The sequence below is a fragment of the Lupinus angustifolius genome, chromosome LG20, assembly GCF_001865875.1.
Source record: "Lupinus angustifolius cultivar Tanjil chromosome LG20, LupAngTanjil_v1.0, whole genome shotgun sequence".
Classification (NCBI taxonomy): domain Eukaryota; kingdom Viridiplantae; phylum Streptophyta; class Magnoliopsida; order Fabales; family Fabaceae; genus Lupinus; species Lupinus angustifolius.
The window spans coordinates 6,626,651-6,640,203 of NC_032028.1; the positions used below are offsets into that span (position 1 = coordinate 6,626,651).

The 13,553-nt window shown below is 32.1% G+C and overlaps 1 protein-coding gene across 1 annotated transcript; it reads left to right on the forward strand.

Annotated features, from left to right (window-relative positions):
• On the forward strand, nucleotides 3,343-10,735 carry LOC109336545 (serine/threonine-protein kinase BLUS1-like). Its single transcript, XM_019573212.1, has 20 exons — nucleotides 3,343-4,115; nucleotides 4,611-4,655; nucleotides 4,950-5,031; nucleotides 5,138-5,206; nucleotides 5,395-5,565; nucleotides 5,650-5,715; nucleotides 6,398-6,466; nucleotides 6,550-6,621; nucleotides 6,694-6,971; nucleotides 7,301-7,450; nucleotides 8,506-8,642; nucleotides 8,754-8,848; nucleotides 8,921-8,959; nucleotides 9,051-9,113; nucleotides 9,288-9,389; nucleotides 9,517-9,568; nucleotides 9,664-9,719; nucleotides 9,889-9,953; nucleotides 10,080-10,131; nucleotides 10,274-10,735. The coding sequence occupies exons 1-20, from the start codon at nucleotides 3,568-3,570 to the stop codon at nucleotides 10,337-10,339; spliced, it is 2,277 nt and encodes a 758-aa protein (XP_019428757.1). The 5' UTR covers nucleotides 3,343-3,567; the 3' UTR covers nucleotides 10,340-10,735.

A 13,553-nucleotide genomic window follows, 5' to 3' on the forward strand; every position in this document is an offset into this window, starting at 1 on the left:
AAAAAAAGAAAAAAAATACAATTAAGTAACAAAAATGATAGATATATTTATTAAGTGATGATAAATTTAGTTTTCTAACTAAACCTCCAAATTACAAAGCAACATTAATTTTGAAACAAGGAAAGGAATATTAAAACAAAAAATATATGAAGTGGTGAATAAAATGATAAATCAACACTCAGTTTTAAATAAAAAATAAAATGGATAGAGAACCATTCAGAACTCACTACTTTCTTTCTCTCCCAATTGAGATATTACCAACAAAATGGAAATCATAATTATATTTCACTCAATTATTTTAAACAATGGAAAAATAACCTCATTCTATTATGTCTGTTATTGTCCATTTTCTTTTCATAATATATATATATATATATATTATTTTTTACTATGAAATCTCAAACCAAAACAACTCAATAAGTCTTTGGAAATTTGGTGTATCAGATTACATGTATCAATAGTTTAGGAAACTATTTAATATAAAGTTTTATATTACTTTGTTGGAAAATATAATAAAATAATTGACTGATTATGATAGTTAACAAAACTACACACTGATTATAATTATACTTCAAAATCAAAGAAATCAATCACCACAATTGTATAATTTATGAAATAAAAAACTTCATAAACTTTATATAATTTATTAAAATAATTAATTTATTATATTAGTACAAATAAAAATCTCAAATTCTTAATTAGTGAAGTTGATAATTTATAGATCGTTTATTTAAATAAAATCCTATACATAATTTTTATAAATGTATTTGTTTATAAATTATTTAATAAAAAAGAGTGAATTAAACTTACTCCACATCTTAGTTATCAATTCTAGAGAAATTCAATAGTTAGAATTAGTAAATAGATCAAAATAATTCGATTTCTCTAAAAGTAATGACCAAGATGCACAATAAGTTAAAAAACTTACTTTTCGAGTAAATGAATCTCATCCATTAAAAAAATCAATACGTTTCTAATGTATAATAATAGGAGACTTATTTAATTGAAAATTGTCATTTTTATCATAAAAATTAAGTTAAATAAGTTTTTTTAATAATTTTTTTAAGATCCCTACAATAACTATTTGAGTTTTTTTAAGAGGAAATTTAAATTTAAGTTTTTAACGAGAAATTGATTTAGTGGTATAAAGTCATTAGATCTTTATGTATTGTATAAGTATAAAAGTTAATACGGTTTGATAACTTTTTCTGTAGTTAGTCTTCCAATTGCTTCTTCAACTCTGTTAACTCTAACAGTGTCATCCTATAGGGAGCTATAGAGATTGGTCTAATTCGAGGAACCAGATCAATAGCAAACTCTATCTCCCACACTGGGGGCAAACCAGGAATATCGTCCGGAAAGACTTCGGAGAAAACCCTAACTATGAGTAGGATCCCTATAGGCAACATTTATTAAAAATGACAACCACATATTTTAAAAAGAATCGATTCATTTCAATTATAATATCATTAATTGACACCAGAATAAAACTTTCATTTTTAAGAACCAAATCAAATTTGTGTTTTATAAAAACTATTTTAGGTATTTATTAAAATGATTTTTAGTAAATGTCTTATGTAGGAATTGTATATCCAAATCTATGGGTAATACCACCAATGGTTTTGGTTTGAGTTTGCATTTTTAGACCGATAGGAAATTAGGAGCAGATTTTAAAACCGGCTGGTCAAGGTAATGAATACCCATACCCACAATTCCAAAATTCCTAAATATGTATGATGTAATATAATCATAATATTATATTAATCATATATGTGTTAGTATATTATGTTTATTAGACAATCTGTCAAATGAATTTCCTTTCAAAATGTTGAAGTAATCATTCTGTATAGGTTTTGAGTAAAGAAGATTTGTATTTAATTTAAAATTGTGTACTTCTATTTGAATATTTTTTTATAATTATTATCATTAATATTTTTATCATACTTTGATAGCATACAATAATAAATAGTGACCAAGAAGGAATTGATCAGTTGTGTAAGACTTGCTAGATCCTACGATGACAAAAGTTTAATGATTCAATTTCTGAGAGCAACACTTATTATAATAGACAAACATACACCCAAAATAGCCTTATCTAAAAGTGAGAGAATACCTTTAATAATACAAAAAAGAATACAATAATAAATAGTTAGAGTCATGAGAAATATGTTCATAATTAGATAAGTTACTATAAATTATTTTTTATTATTTTATATATATCTACAATTTCCCTAGGTACCAATGGACGTATGTGCTATGTGCAACAGTCAACTATTATCTACACGAGTCAGAGTCTAAATATTTATAAAGGGATGGGGATTGTGTAGTGTCTTTTTGAGAGCCATTGTCATTCTTACTTATACAAATATTTCAACAAGAACTTGGTTTATTGGTACAAGATTTAGTTAGATTTTAGAATAACAAAAAAGTCAACAATTTGATTCTTGAAAAGATCATTTGTTAGAAGGGATAATGATACATTTTAAAAGAGACTAGTTCCTTACTAAAAGTGGAAATACCCTTAGTACTACAAAAAAAAAACTTATACCAAAGATAATTTAAAATCATAAAAGTGACAAACATGATACACTCAAATTTTACAAATGAATAGATTACCAATTCCAACTTATCATTTTTTAGACTAATTAAAAAGTTTTTCATCACGTTAAAAATATATTAAGTTATTTAAATAAGAAAAAGAGGAAGTTAGAATGGATGGCCCCACCATGAGTCGGAAGAAACGGAGACAAGGCAAATGAACAAGAAACATGAGACACGTCATAGGTTGCAGCATACGAGTACTTCACATGTACTAGCATCACAGCAGAGGTAATATTAATCTGTTTAATTAATTAGAATTGCCTAGGGATACATTTACCTTTTTTTGTTGCGTGGACACCTTTAACTTTACACTTAATATAATATTTATCTATATTCACCATTTGAAATGAAAAATCTATATACCTATAATATAAAGATTTTTATATTTTTTAAAGAGCTAATAATAATTAAATAAAAATAATAGATGTTAATATATATATTTTTTATTTTTCACTTATAATAATTATATTCAAGAGTAATATTATATCGTCATACTAAATCTTTCAACAAATTCTTATAAAGTATCACGTTATTTATATATCACCCTTTTATAGATATATGAATTAGTAGGAGGATTTAGTAAGATAATATATATTATTTTCTTATACTTAATAATAATAATGACTATATTATCTGACATTAATATTTAATGATCATTATTTTTTATAAAAAATAAAATCTAAATAAATTATAGATGATTGAAAGAATAAAATATTAGGTATCATCTATTTTTCTCCTACCATAATCTAATCATATTGACACGAAGGTCCATTGTCTGATAGTAGTAAATTGCTATAGCTAGGGCTCAGAAATTGAAAAAACACAACCACTTTACAAAAAGCAAAGCAGAAAAAAGTGTTGGTTAGATTTCCTGATTATGATGGCGGTCAACACTGCTCAACGCACAGTCCCAGCCTGAAACCAAAAAAATAAACCCAAACAAATTCTTCATCTCTCATTTCCCAAATGGCTTCTTCTTCTTCTAGAACCTTCTCCGTCAATCCAAGCGATTACAAACTTCTAGAAGAAGTCGGTGACGGCGCTAGCGCCATCGTGTACCGCGCAATCTACCTCCCTAACAACCGCCAAGTGGCGGTTAAGTGCGTGGATCTAGATCGATGCAACAGCAATCTCGACGATATTAGAAGAGAGGCTCAGACCATGAGCTTAATCGATCACCCTAACGTGGTTCGTGCTTTTTGTTCCTTCGTCGTGGAACGCCACCTTTGGGTGGTTATGCCATTCATGGCGCAGGGTTCTTGTTTGCACCTGATGAAGGTTGCGTACCCTGAGGGATTTGAAGAAGCAGTTATCGCGAGTATATTGAAGGAAACTCTGAAAGCTTTGCAGTACCTTCATCGACAGGGTCGTATTCATCGTGATGTTAAGGCTGGGAATATTTTGCTTGATGATAATGGTGAAGTTAAGGTGGCGGATTTCGGTGTCTCCGCTTGCATTTATGATAATGGTGATAGACAACGCTCTAGAAACACTTTTGTTGGAACTCCTTGCTGGTATGATATTTTATTCTTATTTGAAGGACCAAACATATGAGCATATGATTTTTAATTGTCGTAGCAGTATTGTGGTTTATGATGGCAATTTAAAAAAACCGGAAAATAAATCCCTCCGGTAATGGAGAGGCAAGTTATTGATTTTGCCTTTACATCTAAGGGTTAAAACTGTCACATCATAAAAACATTTCCCTTTGTTTTGTGTGCATTCTGGAGATGATCCTGACCCTTTAAAACCCTATTTAACTATGTATTGCAGGCTGTAGCTACTAAGTTCGCTAAATAACCTTATGTATCGTGTACTGAATGTGTACTAGTATAGCATTTCAAGTTAACCTTAAAGAAAGTTTTTTAATAATAATGTAAAATTTTGTTAAGTATGTAGTAGGTTCGCCATGAAGAAAGTCCTTTTGTGATAATTTAAAAAGTGATTGGACTGCCTGTATGGAATTCCTACCAGTTATGCAATGTGATAGATATTTTTTTGTATTGCAGGATGGCACCAGAGGTATTGCAACCTGGAACTGGTTATAATTCCAAGTGAGTCATTCTTAGTCAGTTATACAGATAAGGATTCTCTCTTGTTTTTTCTTGTGACCTGTTTATGTGGAGGAGAGACATATACACTAAGGTTTTAAAAGAATTTTCACAAAAAATGATTTGGCCCACTAGTAAATTCTGTGTATATTTCTTGCCTTTATGTGATGGCATGGGAAACAAATCGTGTGAGAGGGTCCATTTTGGCATTTCCCCGGCTCTTTTTATGTATGCTTGGTGTGACACCTATAATTCAAATTCAAAACATCATTTTCTTGTTGCATAAATGTTTGACAGGGCTGATATTTGGTCTTTTGGGATCACAGCACTGGAGTTGGCTCATGGTCATGCCCCCTTTTCAAAATATCCTCCAATGAAGGTTGTTTGCTTCAACAAACATGTCTAGGCCAATTCAAGTTCTTGTGCCATGCCTATATAGTTCCTTCATAACACAGGACATGAACTTACTGTTTGCTTTTTAATAGGTTCTTTTGATGACCATTCAAAATGCTCCTCCAGGACTTGATTATGATCGTGATAGAAAGTTCTCTAAGGTATAGGCCTTCTTTCTGCCTACAAGATACATTGTTATTATATTTCTGCTTATATTTGGTTTGTCGGTCATGACTTGTCACAGTGACTACAGACAGTGGCTATCGATTTGGACAATGTTGCTGTATTATAGTGTTTTCTTGTAGAATTAGTTGTATTATCTAACTGAAGTATTTCCAGTTGTTATCAGTCTTTTAAGGAAATTGTTGCTATGTGCCTGGTTAAAGATCAAACAAAGAGGCCTTCAGTGGACAAGTTACTGAAGCACTCCTTCTTCAAAAATGCTAAATCTCCTCAGCTATATGTGAAGAAATTATTTGCTGACTTACCACCTCTTTGGAATCGTGTAAAATCACTCCAGGTATGATTTCGTACATGCTTTGATGCATCTAAAATTTCTCTTGTTCTCTTACTTTTGCTTGACTTGACAAAAATCTTTGAACAGATTAAAGACGCAGCTCAACTTGCACTAAAGAAGATGCCTTCTGCCGAAGAAGAAGCATTATCCCAGGTAAAACTGATACTGAATTATATTTCTTACGTAATGTGATTATTATGGTTAATGATTCCTAGTAGTGTTCTCTTTTATGTCTGATGTAGATCAAGTTTGTCATAAGTTTTCTCTTTTCTATCTCTTGAATGCTAGTTTCGTGCTATATATGAAAGCTTAATTGTGGAGCTTGTTCAAGTGTGTTTGATTGTTCCAATGCATTACTTACTTAAGATGGTAGCAATATGGTTGATCCTAAGTCAGTTGATTGTAATTTTATCTAAAAGGGTAAAGCTGATTATTTCTAAACTTGTTAATAGTAATAACTAAACTTTCATGACCATTTGCCCCTGTTGTTCTGTAAAAACATTTATTTTTAAAAAGCAATTATGAGGAGAATTTACTTTTTGCTTTTGTTCACACTTCAAACCCCTATTATTCTTTGGCCAACAACTCAAAAAAATGAAGTGTATTTTCTTGATAGGAATCCAGCTTTTGTTGATTTCACAACACAGCTAGATAGACTCTATAGATGGGAGGTTTTTATGTAATTGGGCCCTATCTTGAAGAAAGTCTAATGAGATAAAGCTTCGGTTAACATAGTTGATAAAGTGTGCATGTTTCTTTCTGAAAACAAAAACATCTCACTTTTATAACCATTGCCAATTTGCCATCTAATCAACTTACATGTTGTCTTTTCTAGAGTAAATATCACCGAGGAGTTAGTGCTTGGAACTTTGATATTGATGATCTGAAAGCTCAAGCTTCAATGGTATGAGTTTGTGTTTTCAAAATATATTTACTTAACTCTATTTTTTCTTTTTTTTATTGAGTAACGTGTTCGACTTTTACTAGTTGAGGGACGACGATGATGATGTTGTAGAGACAAGGGACGAATTTGAAAACAAACTCTTCACCTGTTACAAGGTTGGTTCTTATGTTCAAAAATTTATTTTCATTAAAATAATCTATTAAAATTTCTTTTGTGTCTCATGACAGGATACAACCACTGATTCCCAATTTAGCAAGTGCAAAAATAATTCAGATAACTTGCAACAAAATGAGTCCATGTTGCAAGTAGGTGGTAATGACACACCACAGAATGAGCAGAGAAATGGATCGATTGTTGAGACAACACCATCTATCTTAGAGAAGGACATGGGAACAAGCAAGATTAAAAGTCAACCAATGCAAATTCCTAAAACTGCAAGTGCGCCGCTTGTGCCAGGCATCGTGCTTGATCAGTCTTCACCTGAGAAATGGCGCGCATTGGAAAGGTAAATTGTATTTTCGTATTATATCTTTGGTTTTTATTCTTATATTATATTACTGTATAGCTAAAGTTTTAGAGAATGAGATAGAAAGGAAATATATAAGATAAAAATCGAAAGGGGAGATAGGGAAGCGTGAAGAGTTATAGTACGAGTGTAAACATTTTCAATATTACCCTTTTAAATTATTTGAACTAACTCAAACATAAATTGAGATACTTCTTAAAATACAACAAAAGCTCTTCCCATCATAACAAAAAAACCCAAATGGGGAGAGAATAAAAAGTGAGTTTGATTCCTTTATGTTTCCTTACTATACTTCATTTGTGTGCTAGGTTAATTATTGATCCAACAGCAACTACCATAGAGAAGGACATGGGAACAAGCAAGATTAAAAGTCAACTTCGTAAAACTGTAAGTGGTCCGCTTGTGCCAGGCATGGTGCTTGGTCATTCTTTATCTGAAAGAGAGCGCACATTTGAAAGGTAACTTGTATTTTCATATTATATCTTTGGTTTTTATTCTTATATTATATTACTGTATAGCTAAATGTTTTAGAGAATGAGATAGAAAGGAAATATATAAGATAACAATGGAAAGGGGAGATAGGGGAACATGAAGAGTTGTAGTATGGGTGTAAACATTTTCAATACCACCCTTGTAAATTTTTTGAACTAACTCAAACAGAAATTGAGATAGTTCTTAGAATACAACAAAAGCTCTTCCCTTCATAACAAAAAAACTCAAATGGGGAGAGAATAAAAAGTGAGTTTGATTCCTTTATGTTCCCTTACTACATTTCATTTGTGTGCTAGGTTAATTATTTCCCTCCTATGCCCCTGATTATCCATTCTAAAATCCAACTGTTGATGAAAGGTGTGAAGTGGCAAGTTTCGCTGTGTTTGTTAGTGTTGAACATATATTATTTTGTAGTATATATAGGACTCATGACCTATGAAGCACTGATACAGGAGGAGCCTATGAGGTCACTTTGAATGAGCAATGTCCTTCACTTTGAATCTATTCATGTGCAACCCAAAGTTTAAGAAAATATATAGTTTATCTAAGGCCTTTCTCCCTTTTTGACTTTTTGAAAGTTAACAATTTTTACTTGAAATTTTTGTCAACAGATGTATCACTAAAGATGGGTAGCTACTTTGTGTTGGCCAAGTGTCTTAGTCATTTTTATTTATTGGACACACGAAACTGAAAAATAATTCATTTATCCTATTATTCATTTAATAATGATGGTGATTATTGCTATAAAAATATGTATTGACCAGACCTTTAGCCAATGCAATGAATTATGTTTATTTACTCATTTATATTGAGTTCAGGCAAGTTTAAAGCCTATTTTTATAATGGACATATTTGCAAGAAAATCCTCCTTTCCCTTCCTGTTATCTTTCTTGAGTTCTGTATAGATATAAAATCTAACAAGTGCAATTTGAAGTCCAAATAAATGAATCCAATGTTGTGTGTGCTTATTCAGTTCTTACTGCATGACAGCTTAAAATATGTAACACTTTATTACTTGTAGGTCCTCAAATGAAAATCAGTCATTAGGTGAGAAAGTTAACCGTGAACTACGACAAAATCCAAATCTGAGTGGTCCATTACTGCTTCCCAAACGAGCTTCGGCAAATAGTTTATCCGCTCCGATAAAATCTTCCGGAGGTATTTAAATTAAAGTGTGCACCGTAAGGCTCAGTGTGTAAGATCTCTTATTTTTTCTAACTTGCCCATCTTTCACTTGGTTTTGATTTTGTTCACCCCCACTCTTGTTAGGATTCAGAGATTCCTTAGAAGATAGGTATAAGGCTAATCTAGTGCAAATTAAAGGACGATTCTCAGTGACGTCAGAAAATTTAGATCTGGTGAAGGTATGTTTTTTTTACTCTTATAGTCAATGTGTCCCTGTTTACAACTTTAACTGACATTATATTGTCGTGTAGGATCTTCCTGTAAGTTCAGTTTCACGCCGATCTTCACAGGTTGGTTGATGATCTAACTGATTATGACTGATATATTTATGTTCTTTATTATTTCCTGTTTCATATTCTCTTCATATTACATTATATGCAGGGATCATCACCACTGAGGAAATCTGCCAGTGTTGGTGATTGGATGTCGGATTGTAAACAAATGGTTTGTACATTTTCCCTTTGCTCTAAACCTAGCTGTCTTGTTTATCATCATTTTGTGAATATTTGGCTGTTCTGTTCGGTTGAAGAGTAACTTGGATGTTTCATTTATTATTTGGTTTGACATATAAATATATAATACGCTTTTCTGTCTCTCATTGTCTGTATTTCTCTTCAGCCAACTGGTCAGCCCTCCACAGATTCTGTCAATACCAATAATCCTGCACCATTTCTTATACCTCAACTTCAGAATCTTTTCCAGCAGACATCTATTCAACAGGTGAGAGAAACTGGAGATTGAGAAATGGTTTATAATTTGCTCATATGTGATTGTTTGATGACTGACAATCTTAAATGTATCTTTACCAAAACATAATCTTTTACTGGAATGTTTTGTGTCTTTCCAGGATCTTATAATGAATTTGTTAAATAGCTTGCAATCTGCTGAGGTAATTGATGGTGAGTGAAGGATTTTCCATGGATTATGTTTCAGGATGTTGTTTTTTTATGTATGTTATTGAATGACATAATGGAGTACAATCATTTTTTTCCAGCTTCTCAGATTGGAAAGTTGCCACCTTTACCTGGTAGTCCAGTGAGCAATGGAAGTGTGAGTGATTTTTATTTGATTTATTTCCTTCACTCATGCTTAATAACTATGCTGCACACGTCAACTTTCTGCTAAGAACTAGTCATTTTTGTTTTGGTGACATAAAGTTATTATGATATTATAGTAACTTTCAATGAGCTTGATGTTCTGTCACTTGAGTTGCATATAGGTTGATACGGCAACTTCAGAGAGGGAACAACTTCTGATAGCCAAAATTGCAGAACTTCGGGCTCGGTTAGTTTTATAAGTTTGTAAAATACTTTCTGATCTTTCTCTTTGGTTTAGCTTCAAAAAGCTTATCTGACTCTCTCTCTCTCGCTCCCCTCCCATTTTTCTCCGTACGTGTTTTGTATTGAACAGGATGACCAGTCTGACTGATGAACTAGCTTCTGAAAAATTAAAATACAAGCAGGTAACTTTCTCTAGAAGCTTTTATTTGTCATCCTTGATTGGTATTCTTCATCCATTTTTGGTTCCGCTACTGATCCATTAACCATAAAAGCTATAAATGTTTAACTAAAGCTAATCGAGTATTCGGTTATATCTATGAACAGTTGCAGCAACAGCTAAATGCTGCCTACAGCCAGGAACAAAATAGGGAAAACAAGGAAGCTGCGTGAAAGCTGATAAGTTATGACATTCTTTACTGAAATATATGTACATCCAGGCAAGTTATAAAATCATATACATGGAAATTCTGATCCAGCCTTCCATGTAGGTAAGCAAGTGCAGATAAGCTAAATGATGATCTTTAAGGTTAAACTCATTATTAATATCATTCGTGTAGAGTTTCTCTGCTGTAGTGGTCATGATAAATAATAAGGTTATGGGGACACCAACCAATGGGGAATAGTAATAAATCCCTACATATTTTTGAACTTTTATTTTTATTATTACCATATCGCATTTGACCTTGTACAGTTTATTGTATTCTACCAACCGAATAATATGTTGTATATCAAACGAGTCAACATGGTGAGACATTCCTGCTACTTCAATTTAGCTCGTTATGGCATCAAATCCAACAATTTAATCATGTTATTCCACATATGTAGGTAATCATTTTTGCAAGATTTGCATGAATGAAGTTCCATTGTAGGATAGTTAGTTATAGCTGTTACGATACCATTCTCTTTTTCTGGGCATGGAGGTTTGAATTTATGTACAACATTAGTCAAACCTTAATCCTACTAGCCGAGGCTGACTAATATGGATTGGATAACATCATAATGTTTTATCGTAAATCATATTCATTCACAAAATATGATTTAAGACTCGCTCTAACTCATGACCACATGCAATCTTTCTTTAGTCTGAAGTCTTCCTGAAGGAGCCAACCAGAAAAAGTAAGAGTGATTGAGAATGTCAATTTTCCCTATACAGCAAAAACATTTCTCACTCTTAAGGTTTTCAGTTAAAAGCCATTGGTAGCCCTTTGAAATTCTGAAATGGTATATCTCTACCATTTGCAGTGAAGTTCCATTTTCTACCATCAAAACCACCCCTGAACTTGTTTCTTATTCTCTGTAATTCTCTCCTGTGCCAAGATGCTTCTCCTTTACATTCATATTCTCACTCTCACACCTCTACATTTTAAGTACAATTCATGATCCCATTTGACCCATTGTCTATCCTCTGCCCACAATTGCATTGCCAGGGCTGCTTCCCCCATTTCTTCAATTCCCTGATACTAAATCCTCTTCTAGTCTTCTTTTGCTTAAAATGCATTGTCAATTATTTTGGATTACTATTTATTTGGACAACTTTTTTTTTGAGGGATGATCTACTTACTTTAAAAGTAAGTTTTTTAAATTTATTCTCCATCTTAGTCATCAATTCTAGGAAAATTTAATAGTTTGAGTTAATTAGTAGATCTAAATCATTAGATATTCATGAAATTGATAGTTAGGATGATGAGTAAGTTTAAAAAACTTACTCTTGGAGTAAGACTCCATTTTTTTTTATATTGGTTTTACGTTGTTGGCACGAAATGGTTACAGTGGTACAATAAAAAAATATATATTATGAAATACTTGTTAAACTGGGACAAGGTTTTAAAGAGAGAATTTTAATGGACAAACAAAGCGGGAGTATTGATAAATGCATGTTGGATAGTGTATTGGCAGCACACCTCTTTGCTAACATTGTTTTGAGAAATTGGAATGAGATATTAAATTGTGATTATTTTGTGTTTATGGCAATGATGTGGACTTGTGGAAAAACACATCTAATATGAATGCAACTATGTTTTTTACTAATCGTGTGACAACAATATTATGATCAGAATTGTTATTGTGTGCTACAATTTAATACTCTACAATGGAATTTTTATTTTCAATACGGATGTTAGTTGATGACATTTTGGCTCTTTGATGTTCGGAGGCCACCAGATTGGTGCTTTGCACTGTTCCTTATTTGTGTAAGGAATCGTTCATTGTTTGGTTCTACACCGGGGCGTTATTCCATTGTTTGGTTCTACACCGGGGCGTTATTCCTTATTCGCGGTTTTTCCATTGTTTGGTTCTGCACTGTTCCTTATTTGTGTGATAATTTAAGCTAGAAAATTGGTTGAAGAATTTAAACAATAATAAAACATTATTCTCCGATCCTTAGTATATGTTTCTTTAATATGTGGTTCGGCTCGGTTCCAACAGTTCTTAAATTTCTAAAACCATAAACCGAATCGAACATAAACGGTTCCTTAAAAAATAACCGAACTGCGAAACCAAACCAAACCACATTTTGCAGTTTGGTTCGGTTCCATCCGTTTCACGGTTTAAAGCACAACCCTTACACCCTTAGTTCCAAGAAAAGATATGTAAAATATAAGAGTGCTAGATGGATTGTATGATTTATTCAAGAAGAGTAAATATGTACCCTTGATTACAATTTATAAAAATCATCTTAATCACGTAACATGGGAAATATTTATAGTTTGTTTGATGGCTTACATAAGAGAGACATGATAAGATAATTTGGAGTATCGGTTGCACTTAAGAGTTTGGTGAGTTATTAGGATATGTAGGACTATCTCGCTGGATACGATAGTGCAACTCATACATAAACATTATTGAGATCCAATCAAATAATTAAGCCTAAAATGCAATTTTGATGTGAAAAAAATATATATACTTATCACTATTTATATTTAATTATTATTAATTTTAAACAAAATGAATATACATAAATAGTAAATGATGAACCCCTTCACCAAAACTAAATTATATTGACCCTTACATTGTCAATAGTAACAACAGGTACAGTCCACGCAGGCAGAGCCTTCTATAATCAAAGTCCATACAAGTATGGATATAGATAAAATATATCATGGTTTTGTTAACCATTATTAAACCAATAAAAAAGTGCCCCTTTAAAAAATAAATTCAAAATGTTGATTCCTTAGCAATTACCCAGGTCAGCAAAATCGATATATTGTTTGCTGGGTTGGGGGTTTATCAATTACTTTGATCTAGTTTGTATTATTCATACAATAGACTTAATCCTATTAGGTGAGGTTGATTTTATATTATTTATAATGATATGAAAATAATGTTGAGTCGATTTTGGTAAGCATGTGAAGTGGCCGGAGCAACTTTGATGTGGTTGATGTCTGCGGCACATGATATACAATTATGCACAGACAGCTAGCCAGCTGGCCCATGTGCAAATTATTAGCCGATAAATAGCTGTCTTGTTTTTCATTTTCCCTGTCTTAACCCTCTTAACTATCCACTTCATAGTTCATATTCTTCTACATGGATCTCATTTTCACCAACTCTAGTAAACCTCATTTCAAAGTTTATTTAAATCTCAATCATGTTGTTCATGCTTGGA

Coding starts and splice junctions, on each gene's coding strand:
- LOC109336545 (XM_019573212.1), top strand. CDS start 3,568: ATGGCTTCTTCTTCTTCTAGAACCTTCTCCGTCAATCCAAGCGATTAC. Junction 6,467..6,549: donor TGAAAGCTCAAGCTTCAATG/GTATGAGTTTGT, acceptor GACTTTTACTAG/TTGAGGGACGACGATGATGA. Junction 8,643..8,753: donor TCCGATAAAATCTTCCGGAG/GTATTTAAATTA, acceptor CACTCTTGTTAG/GATTCAGAGATTCCTTAGAA.